The sequence below is a fragment of the Callospermophilus lateralis genome, chromosome 9 (assembly GCF_048772815.1).
Source record: "Callospermophilus lateralis isolate mCalLat2 chromosome 9, mCalLat2.hap1, whole genome shotgun sequence".
In the NCBI taxonomy this organism is placed as follows: domain Eukaryota; kingdom Metazoa; phylum Chordata; class Mammalia; order Rodentia; family Sciuridae; genus Callospermophilus; species Callospermophilus lateralis.
In genome coordinates, this window is record NC_135313.1 from 6,054,122 (window position 1) to 6,082,119 (window position 27,998).

Sequence of the window (27,998 nt, forward strand, 5' to 3'; positions counted from 1 at the left end):
TTCCTAATTCTGCCTTTGGAGACCCATCAATCATTATAGACTAGATTCGAGAAGGTGGTCGCATGCACGTCTTCTTTCGCAGCTCCTCTGCAGTATCTCCTCCCTCTCCCCACCAGGCCTTATTATCTCTTTCAAGGATCACGCAAATCAGAGGGCTGCAATTCCAAAAATACTTCCACGTGCTTTGGTTGCATACCTCTGTGTGCAGCTAAGCGTGGCAGGATACAGGGTGGGTAGGGACTTATTTTTCCTCTGAGGGTCTTCAACCTAACACATGAAGGATCATGGATTTGGAGCCAAAAGTGAAGGTGTCAGTTAGCCATTGGTGTGTAATGAACTACCTCAAAGCTTAACGACTGAAAACAATAATTATTTCCACAAGTTCGTGGGTCAGTTGTCTGGTGCTGTTGATCTGGACCATGTCCATCCAAGTGCAGTTGGAGCCACTCACGCACCCGCAGTCAGCAAGTGGGTGGCTATGGACTGGTTGCTGGCTGGGTACTGGCAGAAGTGGGGAGGGTAACTAAGATACCAGTCTAGCCCAGCAGTTTCCTAGCAGTTTGGCAGGACTCCAAGAGAGTGAGTGGAAACATGAAGGCCTCCTGGGACCAGCACCTATTGCTTACCACTTCCTCTCAGCCAAGGCAAGCCACAGACCAACCCAGTCTCAAAGGGCGGAGATAGAGATACCCCCTACCCCTTCTTGATGGGAAGAGTGGCAAAATCCTACTGTGAAGGATGTAGCTATCAGGAGGATGGAGAAAGGCCTGTTTATTAAAATTATATGCAGAATAATGTGTAATCTTCATGGCAAAAAGTGTAATGCCCTTGAACCCATTATCAATGAGATTAATGTGCGGGCTCTCTCATCCAGCGAGGAGGTCCACGGAACAGGGTAGAGGAGAGTGTGGCTGTGGAGTCGCTATTCAAGATCTCTGGAGACCAAGCAGGAAGCAGGTCTGATTTTATTGCACATTTACCATGAACATATACTCAGGCAATTACAGGCAGCCAGCAGTACAATGTCTGGCCAACTGTCTTTGCAGCGACCAATCGAGGAGTGGGCACAGGGATTGCAACACATGGCCTCATACCCAGGACTATGCCTACAGGGTAAGCGGTTTGCCACTTACACACCTAGCATGAGGGGAGAGGTTTGCCACTCAGATGCCCTTAACACATGTCATGTGTGCAGTACTCCATGTACTTGTTCCCACATCTCTCCCCTCTGACTGTGTGGCAAGGACTTCAGCCAGCATTGCTATTATTCTTTTGGTGGCCTTTACATGGTTACATAAGGGTCTCACAACACAAGAAAAAAATTATCACTATTATAAAAAGTAGGGCCAGGATAATAGCATTATAAGGAGAAGTTAATTTGGCTATCAGATGTTTCCAGTGTTTATTCAATCCCTGGAAGAAAGAAGAGGTTGTTAAGATAGACACCTTAGTCTCATTGATTTTAACAATTACCTTAGTAAGGTCATAATATAGTCAATATCCCAAGCACCTTTAATATACTGAGAAAAATTGGAGAAGTGTAAGGTTACATTTTCAGATACAGCATATTGGATGACACAAAGACTATGAAATTCAGGGTCATAAGTGAGCCTTTACAACATAAACAGAATATCTAGTTATTCCTGTGGAGGTCTAGTGCTTGCCGAATGACTAAAATAGTGGCTCAGGACAGGTTATTTAAGTCATTTTGGATGGCAAAGGCTTCTGCCGTGGCAGTAGACACATTGTTCACAGTCTGAGCCATCTGGATATTCTGGGTGAGCAAAGCAGCGACAGTGGCTGTGGCAGCGATGGCAGCCACCAGGGCAATAATCCCAGTGATGGTAAGGCTAATTGCACGCCTTGTCTGGTGTAGAATCTCACTCAGAAGATTCTTCATCTCCATGTCCCATGGACTCCTCCACTCTCTGGACAGGGTCACTGGAAGCCAGACTGCTGGGGGCACTCTGAGGATAAATATACGTTTAGCTGTCATAGTAGGGGTTAGGCAATTTGTGAGCCAGCAGGATATATTGTCAGCACAAGGGATCTCTGTTTGAGTGATATTTATGCCCTCAGTATCATTGATTATTAGCATGGCAAAGGGTGGCATAACACACGCCTGTGCATAGAGGGTATAAAGGCAAATGGTAAGGGTCTGGACTCAATATCAACCTATTCATCTAGCAGGTTAATGCCAATTTGATGGCTCTAACAGCCAACAATATTCTGGCATAATATCTGTCATGCCATACTGATTTCCTGCAAACGGTTGGTAATGGCTCATCCTGTGTAGCAGGTACTGCAGTGGCCAATATGGTTTTTGGGCACATCAGTTACATTCCAGGGAGCTGTGCCCACCCAGGAGCATAGACATTGTCCTTCCCCAGAGAATTCCTCTCATCAAGGAGATAAGGTATGGCAGTGACACGTTGATTCCATGGGATGCTATCATTATCCAAGGGGGCGGGGGGCTTTCCAAAAAGCGTTGTTGGGCTTGTTGGCAGCAAGGGTTTCTTGCATTTGCCATGGGGGAGTCTATGGCCATAGATAGTATTAACTGTAACTCTAAGGTCAGTGAGAGACAGCCCAACATAAGGCTTATTATAGTTTCATTGACAAGAGCAAAACAGAGGTGACTGTCTGGATTATAGGTTTCATTATCTACTACAGAGAAACAAATGGGCAGAATAGCTATGGAAATGCTGGTTCCAGGGTACCGTCACCTCCTGGGTGAATAACTCAGGATCAATAAAGTTGGAATTATTAGAGAAGAGCTCAGGTAAAGCCCCTTCCTAATTAGCAACTGCTAAAGGTGGTGGCCTAGTAACCAAAGCTCAATTTACCTGACAGGAGGCTTCACTGTTAGCAGTGAGCATTGCACACAGTAGGACCACCATCATAGGCCCAGGGATGGGGTTGCCACCAGGCAAAGGGGCCAATCTGGTGGCTTGGTCAACAAGACCTTTAAGATCACCCCAGGTTACTTTATGTGAGGTCCATTAGGGTTGTTGAGTTCTTTGCCTGTGAGGTTTTTCCTCCAGAGTTAGTTCCTTCATCTTCTTGGTTGGTGGTTCTGGGGGTTCATGGCTTGACTTTCTGGCAGGCACCCAGATGGGGTGAGGCTCCTGTTAACATACGCAAACCCTCGACCCATGGTTAGGAGGGGCCCCAGACCACCCCATGCATTTGTTATGGGATCCTTCCATGAGACCATAGGTAGAGGGGAGGGCCCCATGAGGGGGACCCAGTGTTTATGAGCTGCTGTTTCCATAGAAAATTTTGACATTGAAAGAAAATTTAAAGCAAATAAAGTTTTGTTCAAGGCATGGCGAAGAGACTTGGTATAGTTTCCCCCGTGTTTTATAGCATGGTCTTTAATTCCTTGTGTGTTCTTTCTATGATGCCTGGAGTGTGGGGGTTATAGGGGATCCCAGTTAAGTGCCATATATGCCACTCATTGCAATCTGCTTGAAATGTCTTGCTAGGGTAGGCTGACCCTCTGTCAGTGTTAATAGACAACGGAACACCCATAATTCCAAAACACTGAAGTAGATGGGAGATGACTTTTTTGTGGTTTCTCCTGTGGAGGCTGTGGCCATTACACAGCTTGAATAGACGTCAAGGATCACATCAATGTATTTTAAATTTCCAAAAGGTGCATAGTGAGTGCCATCCATTTGCCAAAAAGCATTAGATTTTAACTCTTGGGGATTCATCCATCAGGTTGTAAAGAGCCACTGGGGAGAAAAGATGCATATTTTTTGCGTTCTCTGACTAGCTGTCTGCAAGCCTCCCTAGTCCTGCTTTTATTCAACTGCCATGGCTGAGGCCAGCAGAGAAGCTTGAGCTGCTTGTGTCCCTCTATCCTGGGTGGCCAAAGTCCATTCATCCAGTGTGCCATTGCGTACTGGTGCCACTGCTGCTCTACGTTCCTTATTTAGCCCGTCCCAGATCAAACCCTTGGCTGGTGCTGCCCTAGCTCCTTCCTGAGACACCTTCCCTTCTATTGCCTTGTTTACTCTGTCAATAAATTGTGGCAAGTCCTCAGTGGCTCTCTGCCTTAAGCCCCGTAGAGAAGCTGTGCCTCCCCCAGCTGGTAGCTTCCTCCAGGCTCTCAGAGCACAGAGCCGTACCTGATTGAAATAATTTGGTGGGCCTGTGGCTTGTACCACGGGAGAAGGGTGGATTCCCTCTCCCTGCAGGCATTCAGCTGGGAGGTTAACATTTGGGGTGTGGTTGTGATCTCCCTGCTGTTCACATTCATCATAGAAGAATGCCTTCCACTTCAAAAATGTTGCCGGCTCAAGAGCTGCTCTGGCTAGGTCCTTCCAGTCCTGAGTGCAATTAAGTTCAAGACTGAGCGACTGAGCGATTTAAGCATTTGCTCTGCAAATGGCCCCCAGGGTGCATCCTCTTTTACTGCCTTCTTCAACTCTTTCAGGGTTCCCAGAATGTGTGGGTACCAAGTGGCGGGGCGCTGTGGGTGGGGTTCATGTTGACTGGGAAGGCTGGTGTCCTCTTACCCCACTTTTCATCTCTTATCCTGCATAGATCTTCAAAAGGATCTCTGGCCTCCTGGAATGGGTTTCTGGGAGACCATGGCTTGGGCCTGTCTGTGGCCTTGTCATTTCTTAGTCCCTTGCTGGCTGTGGCATTGCCTCATAAGGAGGCAGTTGCCATTGACTTAGGAAAGGATATAGTCGTTGCCTGTCAGTAGAAGGTGCACCTGCACCTTCTTGTACCATGAAGGCCATCGGTACCATTTCCTGTCTCTCTCCCTCCTGCACCTGCTGTGGTTGCTTGCTTTGAGGTAGATTTTCACCCCCACTGCTTTCCCCTTGTCTGTCTCTCACAGCTTCATTCCCTCAGGGCCATCATTATATGACAAGGATCTGTTGCTGGGCACCCTAAACTTTGCTGAATGGCTGTCACAATAGGAAAGAAATGTCATGGTAAAGTATACCCCTGTCTCACTTCAGCTTGCCGTGCATTTGCCATTATCTTGTCCCATATCCTAGGATCAGAAACATCAGCAGCATAGATCCATGGGCTGGTATCTATCACTATGTCCCAAAACTTCTGGGCTTCTCTTATTCAGGGTTAAACCTCTAGTATCCAAGACAGTGTGCAGCACTTGCAGCTGTGAGTCTGTGGTGGAACTAGGTAGGTTCCCATTTCCCCTTCCTCACTGCTCTGTGAGGGGCCACACCCTTTCGTGTAGACTTGCCTCAGATCCCTGTTCAGGCGCCAGGTGATGGGCTCTCTCATCCAGAGAGGAGGTCCATGGAATAGGGTAGAGGAGAGTGTGGCTGCAGAGTCACTATTGAAGACCTCCGGAGACCAAGCAGGAAGCAGGTCTGACTTTATTGCAGTTATCATGTACATATACTCAGGCAGGAGCTAAGCAGATTTCAGGCAGCCACCAGTACAATTTCTTGCCAACTGTCCTTGCAGCCACCAATCAAGGAGCGGGCCATGGAGCAAGCACAGGGACTCCAACACATGACCTCCACGCCCAGGACTGTGGCTATAGGGTAATCATTTTGCCACACACGCACGCGCCTAGCACGAGGGGAGTGGTTTGCCACTCAGATGCCTTTAACGCATACCATATATGCAGTACTCCATACTTGGCCCCACAGATTAAAATACTTTTTTTTTTCTGATCATGACAATACTGTCGAACTCACACATAATCCTTTCACAAAATAAAACACTCTTAGGTGCTGCCATTCTATTGAGCTTCCCACCTCTGTTTCTATGGGAACAAACTAGGAAACAGGAAAACACTTTATTTGTTGAATACACGAGATAAATAAACCTTTTCTAAGTTAGTTGCCTCTAATATTTTGTTGTAGTAACATGAATTGACCAATATAGAAAACTGGTGTCAGAAGTGAGATTGATCATCATGATAGCTATACCTGAAGATGTGGGGGGGGGGGGAGCCTTTTAATTATTTAACAGAAAAAGGATGGAAAAGTTTGGAGGAGTAAACAATAGAAAGCCTAGAATGCTGTAAGCCTGTGGGTGATTCTAGTGAGGGCTCAGAAGACCAAAATGCTGATAGGAATGTGGACAGTAAAAGCCATGTTGATGAGGTCTCTCATGGAAATGAGGATCCTATTGGGAATTGGAGAAAAGGCCACCCTTTTGTCACACCATGGAAAATAATTGGAATATATTACTTTGTGAAGTGATGACTTTAAATGTGGTAGGCTAATTTATTTGGTACAGAAGATTTCAAAATAGCAAAGCATTTATACCGTGGATGTTATTGGCTGCTTTTAGTCAAATTTACATTGAGAATCAAGAGCAAAAAGGAGCAAAGAAGACTTGAAAAATGTGTATCCTGGCCAGGAAAGGAGCATAAAAGAATGTAAGGGTGTGACCATGGATGGGTGGTTTCTAAAGAGATTAGCACCAGTATAAAGAAGCTGAATCCGAGAAAATAGGAACCACACTTCCCAGTCATCTCAGCAATCAGCAAGGCCACCACTGTCCTCACAGGCACAGAGGAATATTAGTGTAAGTTTGTTTCAAATACTTTCCAGGGAAGAACTATTTCAGGAAAGAGTCCCAGGGAACTATGAGAGCCCAGGACTGCTCAGAATTCACTTCTCTACATTCAATCAGCAAAACCCTCCACAGCCACAGTTGTGCTCCCAGTGTTGCTCACTCTGATGGCAGTGCTTGGGGCCACCCACTGATGCTGGGTCTGCAGGCATGCAGAATTGCAAGGGTTATGGGCTCTTGGTGGCCTCTATGGTAATTTAGAGTCTGGGAGGCCAGGCAGAGTTGTGCTACAAGGCTGCAGTTCCTGCAGGGAGTCTCCCACGGATGATGCATGGCAGTTGAGGGAGTGAAGCCAAAGCTAAAGTGAGGCCCAAGGAAAACAGAGATGTCATTACATGCAGCCCCTGCAGGGAAAGCTGCAAGAAGCATGGAAACTCAGCTGGAGGCGCAGCCATGTGGGCTGCCACCGGTAGAGCCATAGAGGCAGGGATGATCAAGCCCTCGGGAGCCCATGTCCCTCCACAGTGTGCCCAGATGCCAGATATGGAGCCTTGGGGTTTGCTGTTTTCCCCGCTGGCTTCATCCTTGCTTTGGGCTGATTCCCCCTTTTTCTTTCTGCATTCCTCCCTTTAGGAATAGAAATGCACACCCTGCGACTGTCCTGCCATTGTATCTTCTACATATGTAACCTACTTTTTTGTTTTAAAAAGGGCTCACCACTGATATTGCCTTGAGTCTCAGATGAGACTTTGGACTTGTTTCTGAGCATTGCTGGAACACTGACTTGGGGTTGGAATTAACTCTTGGGGTTCTACACTGTAAGATGCATACGAAACTTTGGGGGTGAGGAAAAGAATGCAAGAGCTTAGATCTGTCCTCCAAAGACCTGTGGGTCTCATGGGGGTCTGCAGGAGGGTTCATTGGAAAGTGATGGGGTCTTTAGGAGGTGGGGGTTAGTGGGAGGTCCTTAGGTCACTGGGGATGTGCCCTCACTCTCGTTCTTGCTCTCACTCTCTCCCCTCCTGGTTCAAGATGTAATCACTTGTTTGCTCTTACACAGGTTCCTTCCATGATATGCCACCTCCTGCCGTCCTCATCAGAAGAGAGGTTGATGCACCACTGGAACAGGTCTTTGAACCTCTAAACTGTGAGCTAAATAAACCTTTTTCCTTTATAAGTTAGTTGCCTCAGGTTATTTTGTTGTAGTAATGCGAAGTGAGTACAGAATGTTGGAAAATACTAGGTATATTTGGTGTATCTGCAATATTTGTATGTGCTAAAATACAGGTTAATGATGTTAATCAGCATTACTGTAAAAAACTGAGATAAATCAACTTATAAAGAGGCTCACGGTTTCAGAGGTTTCCGTCCATGGTCACTTGGACCTGCTGCTTTTGGTCTGTGTAAGGCAGCACATCATGGTGGAAGCACTTGGGAAAGAAGCTGCTTACCTTATGGTGGCCAGGAAGCAAAGAAAGAGAGGAAGGGGCAGGTGTCAATGTCCCCTTCAAGGGCTCACCCAGCAACCTAACTTCCTCCCAGTAGGTCCCACCTCTTAAAAGTTTCACCACCCCCCAATGATGCCACAGGCTGGGGACCAAGCCTCCAACATGTAGCTTTTGGGGGACATTCAGGCTCCAAACTATAGGAGGAACGATGGTTATTTCGGGGTAATGCGATTATTGGCAAATCCTCTTTTCTAATGTGTGATATGTCAACTTCTATATTTTTTCAAATTTCGGTCTTATCTTGCATCCATAATTAGAAAATCTAATTTAATAATAAATAAATGCAACACCAATATAAAGAAAAACACAGAAAAAATAATTTATGCCAATTTATTAACAAATTTTTAGTTGTGAAAAACAGATAAAACGTACTTGGTTTCTATCATTGACACAAATAATGATCATCCTTGCAAATGCATCGTCCATCAATTTTATAGCATCATTATTTTTCCCCAAAGTCAGTAATCATACACTGTTCTCAAGGCTCCGACCCACCCACTCGTATACAGGCTTCCTTCTTTAGATATAAAAAGTGCCTCCTAGGAACCTGAACTTAAGTGAAGACTGACTGTCACTGGTGACTCACGGGCTGGTCCACAGCAGTCCACAAACCAAGATGGTGGCATGAAAACCGCCATGTGAAGTAGGGGAAACTGTGGGACCAACTTTGAATCCTGTGTTCCCAAACAGGCCACACGGCTGCATAAGGAAATTAACCCAGAATGCCCAGGCTGTCTGTAAGCCACAGGAGAGGGGACAGGCACAGCCAGATTGAAAATACTGACTCAGAATTTGTATCTAATACCTTTATCTACCTTTAACTAGCTATTAAATTACTTTCCTTTTTATAAAATGCTCTGGGAATGTCTAATTATGGCAAAATATTTCTTTAATAAGAATAAAAAGAATTTAACACTGATCCTATTTTCAAGTTTACCACTGATTGGAGGATAGATCAAAATTTCACCGTACTTCCCACCAACCTCTCAATGTGCCTTGGATTTGTGGCCTTTCTTCACGCTCCCCTTTTTCCCAAAGCATTTCCGGCAGCCGTAGGCACAACATTTAAAGGCAATAAATGCCACTCCCAGCACGATGGCCAGGAGGAAGCCAATGACATCCAGGGAGTGGTACTGGTACCAGGTGAGGTCATGCGCGGCGGGACGCAGGTGCGGGGCCCCCTTGTGCCTCATCACGAACTCCACCCAGAACACAGCCAGGTCCAGCGGCTCAATGGGGCGGTCCTTGTGGAGCCTGGAGAGGCGCATGATGTTCTCCTTGTAGCTAGACACAAAGACAAATGTGTGGGTGCCCAGGACATCCTCGACAATGAACAAGCCACCCTTTATGCTGGCGGCCAGGGAGGACATTACCAGACTTTCTGAACTTGGTAGAGAACTGTATTTCTGTTCTAACCAGAAAGCGCACACACACATACTCTCTCTCTCAATTAATGTTCTGTGTAGATAAAAAGAAGGTGAGGAAGAAAAAGAAGAGAGGAAAAAAGAGGAAGGGAGGGAGGGAGGGAGACTGGAACCCCAAATTGTACTTTTACACATTTTTAAAACCTTGCTTCCTACTTTACTTCTTTTCTTTTTAGTTATATTTTTGTGGGAATTAGATTATGCTTTCTTTATAGTAAAACAACAAAACAGGAATTTTGTTTAATATTAGTTTGTACTTATAGAAAAATTTTAAAATTTTACTTTATAGTAAAATCAAGGAAAAAGTCATGTCATAAATTATAGGTGGCCTCCCATCTGAAGTTACAAACAATCACACATGGCCAAAGAAAAACCATTTTGAAGTGCTAATTCCGAGGTGGTGGGTACACTTTCAACTGACTCACTGACACACCAAACCACCTGTGTGCTCAATTTAGCCTGAAGTTGCCTATGCAAACTGCTAATGCAAAACAGATTCTGATTATTAGACAGTGCTGATAGTTGAATTAGAACAAACAAATCCAAAATGGGCAGATGCTTTGGTGTGCTGACACATTAGAAGGAGGAGAAGAAGGAGAAGGAAAGAGAGAAAAGTAAGATACTCCTCTTCAGGACTTATGATCACTGCTGTTCTTAAATATATCGGTATTTTATTTAAATATATTACCATAACATAATATTCATATTTGGCCATAAATCTGGCTAAATAGCTTCCTTTTATATAGCTCATATATTAAATTTTCTTAGAAATTTCAGTCATTTGTTCAATTTACTTTTTTTAAATTTTGAGATGGGGTCTTGCTATGTTATCCATACTGGCCTTGAATTTGTAATCCTCCTTCCTCAGCCTCCCAAATAACTGGAATTATAGATGTGCATCACCACACCCAGCCAGCCATTCATTCAATATTTATTGAGCACCTATGATGGCATGGTTGTCTGCATAAACTGATACTTGAGACTTTTCCATTTTTCTTTGTGTTGCATAGGTACAGTCCTAACTTAGACTGTTAGAAACATGGAGACAGAGATTTTTTGCTCAGAAACAAATAGTTGAGGTTAGATAATAACTTAAGCTAATGGGTTAGTGTTCTTTAAAAATAACAATGTGAGCAGGGGATGTGGCTCAGTGAGAGAGTGTCTGCCTAGCATTCATGAAACCCTGGATTCCATCCCCAGCACCACAAAAAAAAAAAAATGAAATAATAACACACTAGAGAACTTGTAGTCATTTTTATGTCACACGTAGTCATCCACACTACTGAGCCAAGGAGCAAAGTCACGTTACTAATGTGAGTTTCATCAACACATGGACTGAAGCCAGGCGGCTAGTGTGCTGGTGCATGGGCAGAACAGTGGGCCTGAAGTGCCAGGTCAGAAGACCACGCCCAGGAGAGGAAGGGCTGCGACCCACATCACCTGCTCACCGAGCACTCCAGCCCAGGGTCAGGTGGCCTTCTCCCTCCTGTCCACTGGCACAGCACACACTTAGCACCTCAAATCTGGGAGCCAGTCTTCAGTCCTCTCCCACCTCCCCTGGCCAGGCTTTCTGTGTCCCCAGTGTACTGTGTCCTTCCAAGTGAATGCAACCCAGCTATTCATATCTGTTCTCCCAATTGGTGCATCTTCCTAAAGAAAGCAACCTGGGTAAGCTGTGGTTTTAATGTGACCCCAGAAATTCAGATGTGGGGACTTTAATTCCAAATGCAGAAGTTAGAGGAGTGGTGGGGCCTATAAGAAGAGATTAGGTCAGTGGGAGCCATGAATGCCTTTCTGTGGGACAGGCGTGGTTACTGGGAGAATAGGTTGTTGCAAACAAGGGTTCCCCGTGTTCCGTCTCTTTGACAAATGCCTTGCCCTTCCATTTTTCTGCCACCTTATGACACAGTGTGAAGCCCTCACTAAGTGCAACTACCAGACCCTGGACTCACCAACTTCCAGAACTGTGAGCCAGTAAATGTCTGTCTTTATGACTCACCTAGCCCCAGGTATTCTGTTATTGCAACGAAAACAGACAACGACAACACTCCTGACACTCTCACAGACACACACATACACACACAGGCATGCAAACACACACGCTATCTATTGCTGGAAGAGACGCATTGCTGGCCATTATTTCTTTCCCTGGCTGGGAGTTGGCTTGACAGCATTACCCTACACTTCATGCAGATAGCATGTGATATGATGGCTCTTGCCCATAGAACAGTTTTCAGAGTCATTTTTTAATAAACGAGCATTTGCTTTTCTTCTCAGCTTTTGTCTGTGATATCACAGAACTTCCACCTGTGCGATGCCTCTTGGATACAAGGCCTCAGAGGAAACATTGTACTTGGGAACCTGGGCTTGTTTTGTCTTAGGGACATTCTGCTTCTTGTAACAGAACATTTCTCTCTGCAGAAACTCATAGATGAGGCACCTATTATTGGTGACTCTTTTTTAAAATTTAAAATCTAGTAGAGGAAATAAAATGTCATAAGGACTAAAGTGTCCTTTCATAAAGTGAATCCCCAAATTATCTTATTTATGAGTCTGGTTTGGGGGTATTTTCACACCAGAATGTTGACGGTGAACCCAAGGGGGAAAACACAGGTGGTATTTTTTGCCCTCTCTCTTACCTTTTGTCATTGATGACTGTTTTTAGGGCATTTGCCAAATCATCAGAAGTCATCTCAAGGACATTCAGGGTCAGGCCAGCTCCCCGCGTCTCCATGCGCTTGGCATTGTCCATCTGGTCACCGAACAAGGGCATCATCACCATCGGTACCCCGTTGCATATGCCTTCGTAAATGCCGTGGGAGCCAGCATGCGTGATGAACGCGCGCGTCTTCGGGTGACCTGGAAGGCAGAACCGTGAGGGGTGCGGCTGTCCTGCAGCTGAGGCCTCGGCAGGGCTGCGCTGGGCCCCACAGAAGCACACGGGGAGGGCGTGGCCGCCCAGATCCGCAGGCCAGACCCAGTGCAACCACCCGAGAGCCCGCGCCTGTGCCCGGCTCCGACCCTCCCAACATACCAAGCAGGTCATTCTGGGGTAACCACTTGACAAGTTTCGTGTTCTTCGCGAGATTGGATGGAGGAGTTCCGGTGTAGCGCCACAGGACCTTGCAGGGGCGAAAGGGACATCTTAATAAAAGAATGTGGCAGGATTTAAAACAAAATAAAAAATCCCTGCGACAGCAGCCTGGCAGCAAGTCCTCTGAAGGAAGAGAATGCGCATGACCTCTGCAACTACACAGGCCTGGGCTACTGGCTAGGCTCCTCCCGGGCACCGGCTGCGCACCCAGGGCTTCCCCTTGTCTGCGCCTCAAGGGAAAGCTTACTGAAGACAGCAGTGGATGAAGAACAGCACGTGAAAGAAAGCGAGTGTTCTAACCAACAGCTTTCTGGAGAAATGCTCCTATTTATATGAAGAAACAACATGTTATTTATTTTTATCTGAATTCTCCATTTTTAACTAAAGGTCTCTACAAGTGTCTCTTAGAGAAAAATGAGACTTCTGAGTGAAGGGGACCATGGTTTAATGATAGTTAAGAGTTAAATTTCACCACCACAAGTGAAATAAATAACAAACAAAAACCACTTTGGATTAGGGAAAGTGAATGGCCAAATCTTCAGTTGCAACTAGTGGAATTAATTTAGCTACTAGAAGTCTCTATGAAAGTAGAAATAGAGGAGTGATATATAGAGCCTTCTTACCGTCTGGGGTATTCTGCCCAAGGCATCAGCAATTTCCATAGCCTTCTTCTCGGGAATCTCTGAGACCATTGATCCCAAAGAGAAAACCACAATTCCATGTTCTCCAGAGGCATTGACATAGGCTTCAAATTCCTAGAGCCATAGGAGAAATTTCCAGTTAATTGTTTGCTCATATTCTTTAGTGACTATATACATTAAGCTATGAACTAGATGTCTTTCTAACAATGTGAAAGGCAAAAATTGGGAATTTTATATCATTTCCCCTCCTTTGCTCCCCGCCACAGGAGCTTTACAGAGTTACCAGTGGGACTGCCTTGAGATTCGGAATCCAGGCAATGTGCTCATTTCCCAAAAGAAAAGCAGAGGTGCACACACACACGCACACACACATCTATGCACGCACACACATACACACACACACACACATCCTTGTAGACTCATTCACAGCCATGTACATGCACACACGGCCATATACAGCCACATACACACAGCCATGTACACACACAGCCATGTACATTCGTGCACACAGGGTGGCCGTCCCACTTTGGGAAAACGGAGCTCTGATAATCACAGCAATCCTCCCCAGCCCTAGGTAATTAATGATCTGATTCCCTGAGAGTCTCCCAGATAGTTTTATATGTTCACGAAGCATATCGAGGGCACTGATGCAATTGTGAAGTGGTAGGTTTGCATACAACTGGGGGTTCCCTGGGATATGGTCCTGGGAAAGCCAGGACCCTGGTCAACCTACATGTGAGGTACAGAAGACTTCTCATAGGGCTCAACATGTGTCACTTGAACGGCAACATTTGCCAAGCTCAACCACAGACATGGACAGAAAAGCGCAAACACTGAGCAGCCTTCCCAGGGAGGAGCGCACTCCCACCCCCCCTCAGCAGCCTCAGACCCTCAGAAGTTGTCTGGCTCATCATAGCAGCTGACCTTATCCAGTGGTCTTATCAAATAGGTCAGAGAGGCCAACTCATTCTGCCCACCACACCACATTTTTGGTCAATGGCAAGAACATCCTGACCATGGCTCTTCTAAAATCCTTCTTCCGGGGATCAAGACCACATGCCTCCTTCCCTCTTTCCTGGAGAGAGGCAGATCACATATAAGTGCCCTTTCCTACTCAGTGATGTGAATGGCTGACCTACACTTTCCAAGGACCTTCACTCCTATAGGCTACATTTAATCTTGTAGGGAAAAGGCCAGAGTCTAATTTCCTATCTTTTACACTCTCCCACACCCATTCTGCAACCAGGAGAATGTGATTAACACAATGTCAAGCCCACAGCTCCACAAACATCCAGTTGAATAGCAGGACTTAAGCTCAAATGGCGTGAAGGTTCACCTACAGGAGCAACCACAGAAATTGTGTTATCACAGCCAGCACCCAGCCCTGTGCCAGCTTTTATGGGGTTGGATAAAGCTGGGATTGATCCCTCTCCTGCTAATACTTCCTCTAAACCTTGCCCTAACTTCACAGCCACTGGAATGGCCAAAGAGTGAAGCAACATGTTAACTGAAAATAACCTTTGATTCCCCCACTCCTTGACTCCTTCCAAAAGGGAGGAGGACCCTCTCACCTCGGAGTGAAAGGATTCCCCACTCTGATGAGCCCTCCTCCACTCAAGACAAAAACTTTAGAAGAGCTCCTAAATTTTACTGGGTACTTTTAGTTTCAGGATTTTATCATAATTTCCCTTGGCAAATATCTTTTTGTTTTTCAAGAGTCCAATTCAACCACATGCTGGAAACCTCACGCTTCACCACTTTACCCTCAGGTCAACCACACCTACTCAGGGCTTCCTCTTCCTGGGCACATTTCCTCCAGGCCATCCTGAAGTCTCTGCCTCCCTAATCTTGCATCTGGCCCAGTCTCTGAAAGGCTACAGTCCACAAAGAGCCTCTCTCCCTGCCCGAGGAATGACTCCTGGGATCTCTTGAGGCTCACTCCTTTCTCACCAAATGTTGTTCTCCAATTCTTTTCCTTCCAGACCCACTGCAGATGTGTTAAAGCCAGGTCGTGTTTTCTCTAGGGATGCTCTTAATGGAATAAAGACTTTATCTTTATTCTTGAAGTTCAGGACTTCCACTAAGAGGGCTGGAACTAGGACCACTGCCACCAGAGGGAAGGGAATGCAGAGTAGTATTGTTTTAACTCACAAAGGGGCAGAGAGAAAATAGCATGTAACTTGACAAACCAGCAAAAATCAGGCAAAGGGGGAAAACAGCAAAGTCAATGAAATGTAAAATAAATCAGACAAGGCGCAATCAAATCTAGTCATAGAGTCAAACAGGCAAAATTCACGTATTAAAGCAATATGTCTGGCCAGATTACAAATACCACCTTCATGGTATATAAAAAGAAAGTCTGAAGACAGTGGGCACTGAAGAGGTATGAGGGAAATTTTGAAAAGTAATACAGGAGTGGCAAAATTAACTTATATAAATAGTTGGGTTTCTGATTAAAACAAGACAAAGAAGGCTACTGTCAGCTATAGTTACATGGATATTTTCACACCTGAGCATGTGTGCACCAAACAAAGCATCTACCAATAGATTGTGCAATTCACCAAATTTATGGGATAGAGGGGAATATGATTATATCAATAAATGCTGGAAAAGCAGCTGATAAAATTTAACCACCTCTCCTTATAAACCTCCTAAAGATTAAAATCATTTGAATAAAAAGACTGTTTTCCCACAAACAGTGGCAGACATAATGCAAAATGATAAAGTAAAACTCAGTTTCCCCTAAAATCAGCAGCCAGCCAGGAATCCTGGCAATCACCAGTATCATTCACGCTCTTACAGCTTCTAGTAAATTCAACAGCCCTAGTATTTTGCATGAAATTCGGAATGGAAGAACCCAAAATTTCCTTATCAAAAACTGACTGAATTTTCATTTTTAAAAAATCATGAAAATCAATATTTTGGTGAGATAGCTGATAATGAGTAGGTAATTAGAGCTAGAAATGGAAAAATAACACATTCACAGTAGTGACAAAAAACTAATACACTTAAAAATGAGAAAAACAGAATAAATATGAGGAAAACTATAAAATATTTGATCCTTGTTAAGATAATGTTGGAAGTCACAACAAAACATCCTAGAATACGAATTTCAATGTTTCTCCATAGTGAACTAGATTAGATGGCTAGCGGTATAAACCATGGGACCCAAGCATCACAAAATACTGATGAGCACTTAAAAAATAGATACAGCATTGAGAACTGGAGCAATAATCACAGCATATTCATAAGTGATCAACAGGCACAAATTACCACCCTATTTTGTAAAACAAACATAAAAAGATACATATATATAAATAATATTATGTATATGCATGTATACAATTATAGATATCTGTATGCAATCATAGGAATATGAAGAAATATTGGGGATTGCTATCTATTCAGAAACTAGTTCTAGTTTGTACCTGTTTTTTCATTCATTCATTTGCCAAATATTCTGCGAGCACCCACAGTACATTAGTCTTAGGAACTGATGTTCCAGGCATAGCAAACACGTATAGACCATTTGCCAGATGTTAGGGATGCACACGGCAGCAGGTGATGGACACAAAGTCTCACGTGCCTTCACATGGCTCAGGACATGGAGGAGACAGTGGGAAATCCCTAAGTGAAACGACAGCGTGTCTGAAGGATTCTGAAGGAAGCTGCACAGAATGCTGCTAGAGAGGGCCAACTCCAAGGAGGTGACACTGAAGCTGATCTCAAAGACGAGCAGACAGATGTGACAAATTCAGAGGGCAGCACCCCACTGAGAGGGGCAGTGTACCAAGGATCCTGAGCCGGAAAGACAGACTGTCCCAGGAATAGAAAAGGCTGATGTGGTGGGGGAAGATCTGAAGATTTATAAACAAGTCTTCTCATTCTGATTGGAATTTCCAGTATGCATGCTGTCACCAAAGTTTTAAATTTCAAAGTGAATATGAAATGCCATTGCTCTCTCTTGGATCTTTCAGTGACAGCAAAAATATTTCTCTTTCATGCCTCCATAATTTGGGCAGGCTGACTGGATTTCTTTCCTGTCTGAGATGTATCAATTGGTTTGGCGATATTTCACCTATTCATTTTCCTTTATCTGAAAGAGAATAATTAATGGTTTTCTATCCTGTTAGATTTTATCATCTCACTTTTAGGAAATCAGTAATACTCATTCTTTCTCAAGTAGGCCACCTCATCCACACACATTTGTCCAACAGGCCATAGGATGTCAGACATTTAGAGCAAGATCTTCCAGGGGTCATCAGCTCTCCTTACACACTGCAGAATGAGATTCATGACCTTTCTGCCCAAGGGCAGAACCCAATTGGTAACTAACTTATTAAAAGAGAGGTCACAGGATCCAGATTCCTGTTACGACACCCAGAATCTGGAAGTCCCCTTGCCAGGATCTATAAATGCCAAAGAACTATTGATCAGATTAAACTTCAAGTCTGTTACCTGATCAAGGGCAAAGTGCAAGGTGCCCCAAACGCAGCACTCTGTGTTTATGGCATTTAATACTTACTGCATTAAATTGACAACTACCCACTGAAATGCCCAGAATAAAATGCCTAAAGCATGCTTTCTTAAACTCTTATTAGATATAAAGAATAACTCAGAAGATTATACCAAAGACAGAAACACTGATGTCTAGAAGACACGCAGGACCAGGACAAAATTTGACAAAAGAGGACATTTAAAACTACCTCATCATGTTTGCCCTGCATATATCTAAGAAAAGTTCCTTCATCCAAAGTACTTGTGATAATATGGGCAGGTAAAGTTCCCCTCAAATACACACCTGGGAGATTGGCTTTGTGTGAAGGCAGTTGATCCCACCAACAAAAACCATACTGGGCATGATGGGCATGGGGTAATCCTTCACAAAGTCCTTTCTCATCAGCCAGACTGAGGCTGAGCTCAGAAGGTCCTGCAGAGTCAGGTCTCTCTGAAGGACTTGTGAAGCGAGTGCTGCGTAAGGGGAATAAACCATACTGCACAGAAAGTTCTCCAACAAGGCAATGAGCATGTTCTTTACTCGCTGCAGAAAGGTCATGTGATCTGAGTTTGAAGACAGAGACCTGGGCACATAGGACAGTGGGCTGGGACACAGGGTAGCTTTTAAGTCCAGGCTGCAAGGCAGTGCATTCAAGAAGTTCACAGCTGGCAGATCTAGGTACTGGGCCACGATGGAACCACAAGGCAGGAAAGGGTCTGTCAGCACAGCATCAAAGTCGCTCTCCACCAGGGAGGCCATGAACTCCTTGTTGTGTAGTAGGTGGGAGCAGCCAGACAGAAGCACAGCAGAGTCCTTTTTGGCTTTCTCATACATTTTGGCCACGCGCTGCAGGAAAGGCACGTTCTCAAAAGCATAAAACCCAAGTTCGGCAAAAGAGGTTTCTATGTCCTCCCTTTGGAATGGTACAGGATACTTCTTCAAGGAATAAAATGATGCTTCTTTTATATGAATTGATGCTTCAGGTGTTATGACCACCATTTCATGTCCTCTCTTCTGCAGCTGCTGGATGACCCCGACCATGCTCAGCCAGTGACTGCCATCTACTGGGATTATCAACAGTTTCTCCGCATGGGATATAGAAGGGTTGAGCACACACAGTAGCAAGCCCAAGAGAAGTGTGCATGGGCCCTGGGACACTACAGCCATGGCGCCTCCACCTCTTCTGCTGCCTGCAGTACACCTTACATGTAGCCAATCCATACACCAAGTTAATGTTTGATAGTGTCACATGACTAAAGCCCTCCTTCTCCAAAGTCAGCAGGAAGCTTGCTGTCAGAGATGAGGGTGGAGCTTTACTTAACAGGGTTTCTTAACAGGCAGCAACAGTTGAGCTGGCCAGAATCCTTCCTCTAATTACATTCTTGAGTGTGCACATAAAGAAAAATATCTCCAGCACCTCTGCATCCATTAAATTATTATTTTCATGGATCAAGAACATGTAACCAGAAGAAAAAGGGCCACTACATAACAAAGTGGGTATTGCATTCCAAGAAAGAGAAAGTTTCTTGGAATGCAACACCCAAACCACCTTTGGCCCATGGAGACTTTAAGAATGCCCTTCTCCACTGCTCCCTTGGGGCTCTGCCTGACCACTTTTATTAGCTTTTCATTTTTAAGCTCCATCAAGATGAACAGACTCATATCTAAACTGATAAATAGGGACCTTGGAGGCTGTGAAATGTACTAGAAAGAAATTAATGATGTGGATCAAGGGAGGGGGTCATGCTAGGGTAGAGAGCAACTGGGAAGGGAAATCCACTAGAGAGGGTATGCACAGAAGGCTTCTCCAAAGACAGACTTGTACTCACTCAGAGAGACAGTCAGGGGACATTTGACAAATAGGAAATCAAAATAGATAAGCAAAGTAAAGCAAGTTCAATTGTATTCTTACCAAAGGTCCAGGGTAAACTCCAACAACTGCGTTAAAGGCAAAGGGGACAGGTGAACAAAACAATAATAAAACTCTGTACTTATTGAGTGTGCCCTATGTGCCAAGCACTGTTAAGTGCCCCATAAAACACTTTAATGCAATCCCTTAGAACTGTCCTGTAGAGGCAGACAGCATTTTTCTCACTTTACAAAGATACTGGGGCTAAGAGAAGCAAAGCGATTTGCCAGAGTCCTGCATATATAAGTGGTAGGGCTAAGATACAGGCCCTGGGGGTCTGTGCTCCAAGTCACTGATCTTTTGGCCTCTAACAGCTCCCAGATAATGATGGCCAAGCCCTGGATTGAAATTTACAAGCAATTAGAAGCTGGAAGAAAAGCTGTGATCTTAGGTCATTACCCAATCAAATTGAGAGAAGTAAAGGCAGGTGGAAGAACTTTAAGGCCAAGAACAGTGTTCATACAGCACCAGCTGGTGTCCTAGGAGACCAGGCAAAGGTTGGGAGTGAGCTTATAGTAGTTGGCTGAACAAATATGCCCCTCCCAAAGAAGGGCCAACCATTCTTTCAGGCATCACTGAGCCCTGCAATCTTTTGGGGGGTGGGGATCAGTGGCTCTTCTCTACAAGACCTGGATGAAAACAGATACCAACATTTCTACCATGGACATCACTGCCAACCATACTTGGGGATGTGCTAAGAAGGTCATAGAGAAACTGCCAACTTTAAATTGGTGTCCCAAGGGACACAGTAACAGGGACCCCTCCTCCTGGTACTTAGGGTCCCTTTTCTATAAGCCACCATCCTTCCTTAACAGATCCCCCATCTCCCATGGGGATGCACACAACTGCACACAAGGGCCCCAGCAGCTTCTCTCTGCCCCCCAGCACTCTTAATTCTGGGTGAGCAGAAAAGACGCAGCAGTTTTTTCATTATGTGTTGTGTCCTTATCTGTAATCATGAACCCTGCAGTCCAAGCTCAACTTTAAGAGCGATAATTCTTCCAAAGTTCCAATGTTTGAGTTCATCTACAGATAACATGGAGCAAAGGGGCACACAGTTGCCACTGTAATGATTTTTATGACTTTTCTGAATCATGTAGAGCCTTGGCCTCTTTTTTTTTTAATGCAGTACTGGGACAACCCCAGTTCTCATGCAGGCTTTATAAATGCTCTACTGAGCTACACCTCTAGATCGTGGAGTTTTTTTTAGGTTTGAGACTACAACTCTTCCTGATCAGCAAATATGCGTCCTAATCTTTATGGCAAGCAATCCTCATTCATCATGACCACTCTAAGAACCATGGCTGAATGACCCAAAAAAACTTCTGCCTGGCACCTGAGCAAACCTGACACTTAAATTCCATTGCCAATTCACTGAATATTTATGGAACATGTGAGCACTACTGTGTGCCAGGCATTCTGCCCAGAGGACAGCCAGAAAACCAATGTAGAATTAACTCTGACTATGAGGAGGGGATCAGCAGGTAGAGACAAATTTACAACCAGAGAGCTGGAGGGCAGAGTGAGATGTGCTCTGGTGGCCATGGAAGAAAAACAGGACAGTAACATTTTCTTTCCCTGGGGGCTATTGAAGAGTGAGGTGTTCATGTAAAGTTTTCCTGGAACCCACAAGGAAGTGTTTTCTTTTTAAACTGAAGCTAGAAGTTAATAATCCCACCACTCGGGGCACTCTGAATTCCTTTAATATGACCAGAATGGAGGGATTTATTACTTAAGGAACAACATAAACATATCCATTGTCCTACAGATCATCTATAGGACCCTCCATTGGAAACAAATCTGTCTTCTTCAAACCTCTGCAGCATTCTGTTCTATTCTGCCTTTCTTATTCACCAGTTTGTAGATCTGTCCTTGCTATTAGACTGTACATAAGTATCTACATTCCTTATAGGCAAGATTTCAATTTAGGAATCACTGTCTCACCCAGGCACCTATCCACAGTCTTTTAGACAGTATGCACTCAATAAAAGTTCTGTGTAGCTCAACTTCCCTCTCCCTTTGCTCTAGGCCCCACATCCAAAAGCAGGCAGGTGCTGAATATGGGTGATTCTCTCACCACCGCTCAGCCCCCTCTGCTACCTCCCCTGGGAGCAGCCTCAGGCTCCAGTCCCTTCAACCATTAGCTGTTGAGTGTGACTCACAGCATCAGCCACTCCCTGCCCTGCCCCACCACCCACCACTGCTGGCACCTGGCTCAACAGCTTCCTAAGACCCACAAGAACATTCATACTCTACAGTCTTTCCCTCAGGACATCCCTAGAATGAACCCAGACCATCTGCCTAAGCACATTCCTGCTCTCCAGCTCTTCTGCTCGATTCTTCCCTCTACCATGTGCTCTCCAGCCATCCTGGATCATTTGCCTTTCCCAAAACCTGTTTTGTACTTTCCCAAGTTGCTTTGTTCATACTGGACTTCACTCCTGAACAGTTGCCTACTAATGTTTATTGTGTGCTTACTAAGTGCCAAGTCCAGGAATTCAAGTTGGGTTACTCAATGTGATATAAAGTTGGCAATTTGTTCTGGAGAGATAATGCACCCAGTTCCACTCATTATCCTTCATGCTGAAATCTTAGTTCATTGGTTAATCATTTTCCCCTTAGAACTAAATAGCCTTTATTGATGTATTGCTTCACAACTAATCAAAGCAGGAATATTGTGCCCAAAAGAGAACAGGGAGAAAACCGAGAGAACTCAGATATCAAGAAATGTCAAAAAGAAAACCATCATGATCCAGTAGTTTCAGTGGAACTAATCTCTGCATCCCAAGTTTACCCCAGTACTATAAAGACAGCACACAAATTATACAGATCTTGATTTACTAGACCAGTGATTCTCAAAGTATGGGCTGGGGATCCTTGGGGATCCCCCAAGAACTTTTAAGGGGAATTTTACAAAGTCAAAACTACTTCCTAGAGGGGCCTGTAGCATACACCTGTAATCCCAACTACTCCAGAGGCTGAGGCAGGAGGTCCAGACCAGTCTGAACAACTTGGCAAGACACCCTCCATTCTCCACCAAAAAAAAAAAAAGTTGCTCTGACAACAATGCTGATTTTTTCACTCTTTTACAAGCATAAAGGGGAGATAATTAAAGGTTTCCCATTGCCTGACATCAAAACAGACTGAATGCAGAAGAAGACATGAGAATACAACTTTCTATTAAGTCAGATAATACAACGAGATGTGAAAAATGTAAAACGATGCCACTCTTCTCACGGGATTATTTGTTTGGAAAAACAGCTATTTTCTCATATGAATGGGATTTACGCCAGCGTGCAAAGGGTCATTATTACTGCCTAATGAATACATCTTTTAATTCTCAGTTTTAATTTCTTATACATGTTAGATACAACACGGTCACAGTAAAGCAACGGGTCCTGAGGACAGCAGTCCGACGCAGTCACATGACTGCCCCACCCAGGGTCCACCAACCTACCCTTTCCCTCACGGCCCTCACCCAGCTGAGGCAGAGGGCTCCACGCACAGAGGAGTGTTAAACCGCATCTCCAGAGCGGCCAGCGCTCGCCCCTCTCTCTCCAGGGAGGGTCTCTCTCCTGGTCTATTCGCACCCCAAGGGCAGGTCCGAGTGGGCGGGGCGGTGGGCGGGGCCTCCGCGCCGGGGGTGGGGCGTCACAGAGCGCCTCCTCCAGCGGTGGGCACAGGCCCCCAAGCACAGCATTCTGGGATGCGGCACCGACGGAGGCCTCGGCCAATGAGAGGCGGCCACGTCACAAGGGGCGCCCCTGTCGGTCGCCCTCGCTGCAGCTCGCACTCGGCCGCGTGCCCCGGCTGCCCCGCGCTGCTCGCCGTGCCCTGGCCCCGGGCCGTGCCCGCCGCCCAACATGGTGGACTACTACGAGGTGCTGGGTGTGCCCCGGCAGGCCTCCTCGGAGGCCATCAAGAAGGCGTACCGCAAGCTGGCGCTCAAGTGGCACCCCGACAAGAACCCGGAGAACAAGGAGGAGGCTGAGAAGAGATTCAAGCAGGTGGCCCAGGCCTACGAGGTGTTGTCGGACGCCAAGAAACGCGACGTCTATGATCGCTACGGTGAGGCCGGCGTGGACGGCGGCAGCGCGGGCGCAGGCAACTTCGAGGACCCCTTCCAGTTCGTCTTCACTTTCCGCGACCCGGCTGAGGTCTTCAAGGAGTTCTTCGGCGGCCGGGACCCTTTTTCGTTTGACTTCTTCGGAGACCCGCTTGAGAACATTTTTGGGGGTCGGAGGAGCTCCCGGGGAAGCAGAGGGTCCGCACCCCTTTTCTCTACCTTCAGTGGCTTTCCAGCTTTTGGGGGTGGTTTTTCTTCTTTTGATACAGGATTTACTTCCTTTGGTTCCCTTGAAAATGGAGGCCTTTCTTCCTTCTCCATGTCTTGTGGCAGTGGTGGGACAGGAAGCTTCAAGTCCATGTCAACTTCCACCGAAATAGTTAATGGCAAAAAAGTCACCACCAAAAGAATCATTGAGAATGGCCAGGAAAGAGTGGAAGTGGAAGAAGACGGAGAGTTAAAGTCCCTGATAATAAATGGCAGAGAGCAGTTGCTACACATTGACACCAAGTAATTCCCCTGGACTTAAAGCACATTTGGGGGAATAGCAGGACATTTTTTTAAGACTGCAAGTGAAGTCTACTTTCAAAACAGCTGTACCCAAGAATGTATAAACAGTTCATGCCAACACCAATTTGTTGTTATTGTTGGGACTACACGAATAGAATCTCTGTCTTTAAAACTGTTGTAAATATCTGTATGCACTGTGCTATTTATTAAACTTAATCCCGAGGCAGACGATGATTATTTCGTAGTGCTAGGAAAAAGTGGTCACTATAGCACTTTAATCGTTCATTATTTCATTGTTTGAAATATGAGCCATTGAATATGAATCAATTTGTTGGCACATAGCAGTGAAAGATATTAATAATAGTTCTGGTTTAAAATAAAGATGGATTTTGGTTGTACATAAACTGGTGGTATAGCAAGAGTTGACCATTGTTTAAATGAAATGTTAAAACCTGGCTTTTCTTTAAAGAGTTAAATGTAAATGTAGCAAAATGGGTTTACCTAGTTTCCTGTGGTTGCTGTATCAAATTACCACAAACATGATGTCTTAATAAATTTGTATTTCTTCTCTGAAAGTTCTGGAAAACAGAAGTCTGAAATCCATTTTACTGAAAAGAGTGGACCAGGAACATGCTCCCTCTTACGGGGAAATGTTCAAGTAAAGGTATTTAATGTCAGAACTGTACTTGGGCCTGATTTGGTTCTACAACTAAGTAGAGGCTGGAAAGAAGCAAAGAAACAGCCTTTCCCTAAGGCTACATGACACTGCCTGAGAGCCATGCTGAGAACAGATATCCTATTAGCTTGACAAACTAGTTTTTTTCCAGAAAGATTGGTTAGGTGAGGCACCATGTACCACACACCAAGGCATGGCTAGCAACACAGCAAGCTCTTAGTCCTTTGTAGAGCAGTTGTGTGGCCTGAACATACTGTCAACTAGAACTGTGTGAAAACAGGCCTGACCCTTATTGTGTCTTAGAATTCCAGTGTGCATGGAATGATATGCAGATGACTCAACGGCAGGAACATGGGATGGGACTCAGTACTCTCATGGGCACCCAGACTGTTGAAGCCACTTTTCAGGAAACAGTCCTGAGATACCTGTGCAGTTGCTCCCTATGTAGTAACCTTTCAAGAGTGTCACAAAATACCACATGTGGAGGCTCACATCTGCAATTTCAGCTACTTGGTGGGCTGAAGCAGGAGGAACACAGGGCAGCTTAACAAGTTCTGTCTCAAAATGAAAAATAGAGCTATGGATGGAGCTCGGTAGAACATCCTGGATTCAATACCCAGTATCACACACAAACACAAGCAAAATATTTTTAAAAACAAACTTCCATGGATTTAAGAAAACATATTCATTTGGCATAGAAAGGGGATTCATACCAGTGAGCATACTCATTAAGGAGTCGCTGGGGTGGCTTTGTTTCCAAAGAAGCTGCGGGAGCAGGAATTTGAACTCGGAGGAGCAGGCAGTGTCCAAATGGCGATGCATGTGAAATCACTACTCTGCACAAGGCAGACTGAGTGTGTGTAGCAACACAATAGGTCACAAAATGGTCCAGAAAGAATTCAGTGGTAGGCAAAAGGCCTGGCATACCAAGTTCACTCAGAGGTCACAGTCTTTTAAGATCTCTGGCTAGTCTTAATTGTTGGGAGCAAACCCGAAAATTAATTAGGGCATATTCTATATCAGTGCTGCAGTGAATAGAAATTTTTCTATCTACAGAGGTAATAAAGCATTTTTTCATTGTTATCAATTTATTGAATAAGAAGTATATTTCCATGGAACAAAACTTTTAAAGTACTACAGTTTACAATGAACAGTATCTCTTCTAGCCCTCTTCCCACACTGCCCAATTCTTCTACCAAAATATCAACTAATAAAGCATTTTCCTTAAAGAATATTTAGAACTGAAAGTCCGTTTTGAAAATGTGTAAGCTGGATAAAAAGCTCCTATGAATTAATGGTTAGGAATAAAATCAAGCATATGATGTGAATGAGCATACCTCTTCCATCAAAAGAAACTAATTTGAGGGTTTTTAAAAAATTATCTGAATTATTTAAAATGCTCACAATATTCTAAGTGAAAGTAAAGAGCCTGGCAATAAAAAAAATAACAGAGTAGCCACACTGGCATCAGGTGAAATATGGACAGTACTCAAACATAACAGCCAACTCTATAAACAAGGTACAAGCACTAAACCTACATGCACCAACCTGGCTACTGCAAAGACTTTTTTTAAAAAAATCAACTATATTTTAACAAATACCAGTTACATCATGAAAAAATATTAGTTATATAACATTTATGAGCATTAGGCAGATTCAATGAATATATTACAAAAGAATTGAAATTAGGCAATATGGGTATATGCTCAGAATATTTATGAAATTTGATCATGTAGTATGACATGACACCATAACTCATCCTAATTGAGCCAGGCTGCATAAGTACAACACTTCCACTCCACTGACTGCTCAGTGTGCTGTGAGCACCTCTCCATCCCTCCCAGACAAGACCATTTCAAACCATCATGTCAACAATCCCAACCTGCTGGTTGCTGTGCACTTCTACTGAAGATCTGCAAGCAAATCTTCCTATAAGGGTCAGACCATACCTCAATTTCTCTGCTACAGCACAGGAAGGACATGGCACCACCAAGAAGGTACTGCCCTGACAGATGGATGGCTGGGAGTCACATCATTGCCTGTCAGTCATCATACAAACCCCATGCCACACATCAGCCCCACCAGTGGTCAGTGCAAGCCTTAGGCACATGAGCAGTGACACCTTAACAATTAAACTCACTGAAGATGATTAGGAGAAGGAGAGGCAGGAATCTTGGGACACAGCACTAGATAAGTAAGCACTTGAAAGCAAGTTTCTTTTTCAAGGAACTCTGCCTGGAGCACAGACTGGTAAAGGCACCAATACAGACCTGAGACAGTGGCTTCCTGTGGACACAGTTTATTCCTCCAATGAAGACCATGTTGGGCATGACAGGCCTGGGGTAGTCCAACACAAAGTCCCCTCTGAACAGCCACACCGATGCATGGCTGAGAATATCCACCAAGGACACCTCCCTCTGCAAAAGCTCAGAGGCCAGGTCCACATAAGGAATAAAACCAATATGGCAAAAATACTTCAAGAACAGGGGGTACAGCATGTTCTTGACCCTTTGCAGGAAGGTCATGTGATCTGAATTCATTGTCAGTAACCTAGGAATATATGAGGAAGGATTGGGGCACTGTGTGCCCTCAAAGTCCAACTCACAGGGAATGGCTCTCAGAAAAAACACAGCAGGAATATCCAGATACTTAGCCAACACAGCCCCACAGGGGAAAACAGGATCTGTCAAGACCACATCGAAGGAACTGGAATTCAAATGATTGATAAGGACCTTGTTACCAAGAAGCCCAGCACAAGAACTTTCAAAGAGTGCAGACACATTCTTTGAAATTGCCAAATGTTTTAGAAGCTTCTTCACAAAATGTTCTGAATCAAAAACGAAGTGAGCATTATTCACCATGTAATGGTTATACTCTTCCTGGGTGTATGAAACAGGAAAGGTTTCCAGGTAGAAAAAGTCTTCTTTCTTGAAGTGAATATTCACCTCTGGAGCCAGGACCACGGTGTGGTGGCCCCGGGCATGGAGCTCCCGCACAACATCCCGCATGCTCAGCCAGTGGCTGCCCTCCATGGGCACCACCAGCACCTTCTTGCCCTCAGCCCTGGGCAACATGCACAGCAAGAACAACACTGCAAGCCCTCGCAGGGGCCCCTGGAGCCCCACAGCCATCTGCATGGAAGCCCACAGCAGG

General features: G+C 44.8%; 2 protein-coding genes across 3 annotated transcripts; one reads left to right on the forward strand and one right to left on the reverse strand.

Moving 5' to 3' along the window:
- Positions 1-8,990: 8,990 nt before the first annotated feature.
- On the reverse strand, positions 8,991-27,976 carry LOC143406733 (UDP-glucuronosyltransferase 1A1-like). 2 transcript variants are annotated; one of them, XM_076865482.2, is made up of 5 exons: positions 27,116-27,976; positions 13,169-13,300; positions 12,486-12,573; positions 12,091-12,310; positions 8,991-9,311 (listed from the first exon to the last, which is right to left on the reverse strand). In XM_076865482.2, the coding sequence occupies exons 1-5, from the start codon at positions 27,974-27,976 to the stop codon at positions 9,014-9,016; spliced, it is 1,599 nt and encodes a 532-aa protein (XP_076721597.2). In that variant the 3' UTR covers positions 8,991-9,013. The 2 variants fall into 2 exon arrangements, with proteins under 2 accessions (XP_076721597.2, XP_076721596.2); XM_076865481.2 differs by lacking the exon at positions 27,116-27,976 and adding an exon at positions 17,988-18,851.
- LOC143407300 (dnaJ homolog subfamily B member 3-like) lies at positions 23,457-24,173 on the forward strand. The gene has a single exon (XM_076866457.2). The coding sequence runs from the start codon at positions 23,457-23,459 to the stop codon at positions 24,171-24,173; it is 717 nt and encodes a 238-aa protein (XP_076722572.1).
- Positions 27,977-27,998: the final 22 nt, after the last annotated feature.

Excerpts from the sequence above, each read along its gene's own strand:
- LOC143407300 (XM_076866457.2), top strand. The coding sequence starts at position 23,457 with ATGGTGGACTACTACGAGGTGCTGGGTGTGCCCCGGCAGGCCTCCTCG.
- LOC143406733 (XM_076865481.2), bottom strand. The coding sequence starts at position 18,851 with ATGGCTGTAGTGTCCCAGGGCCCATGCACACTTCTCTTGGGCTTGCTA. Across the intron at positions 13,301-17,987 it reads ACACAAAGCCAATCTCCCAG|GAATTTGAAGCCTATGTCAA; the intron begins GTGTGTATTTGA and ends CTATGGCTCTAG. Across the intron at positions 9,312-12,090 it reads ACAGTCATCAATGACAAAAG|CTACAAGGAGAACATCATGC; the intron begins GTAAGAGAGAGG and ends CTTTGTGTCTAG.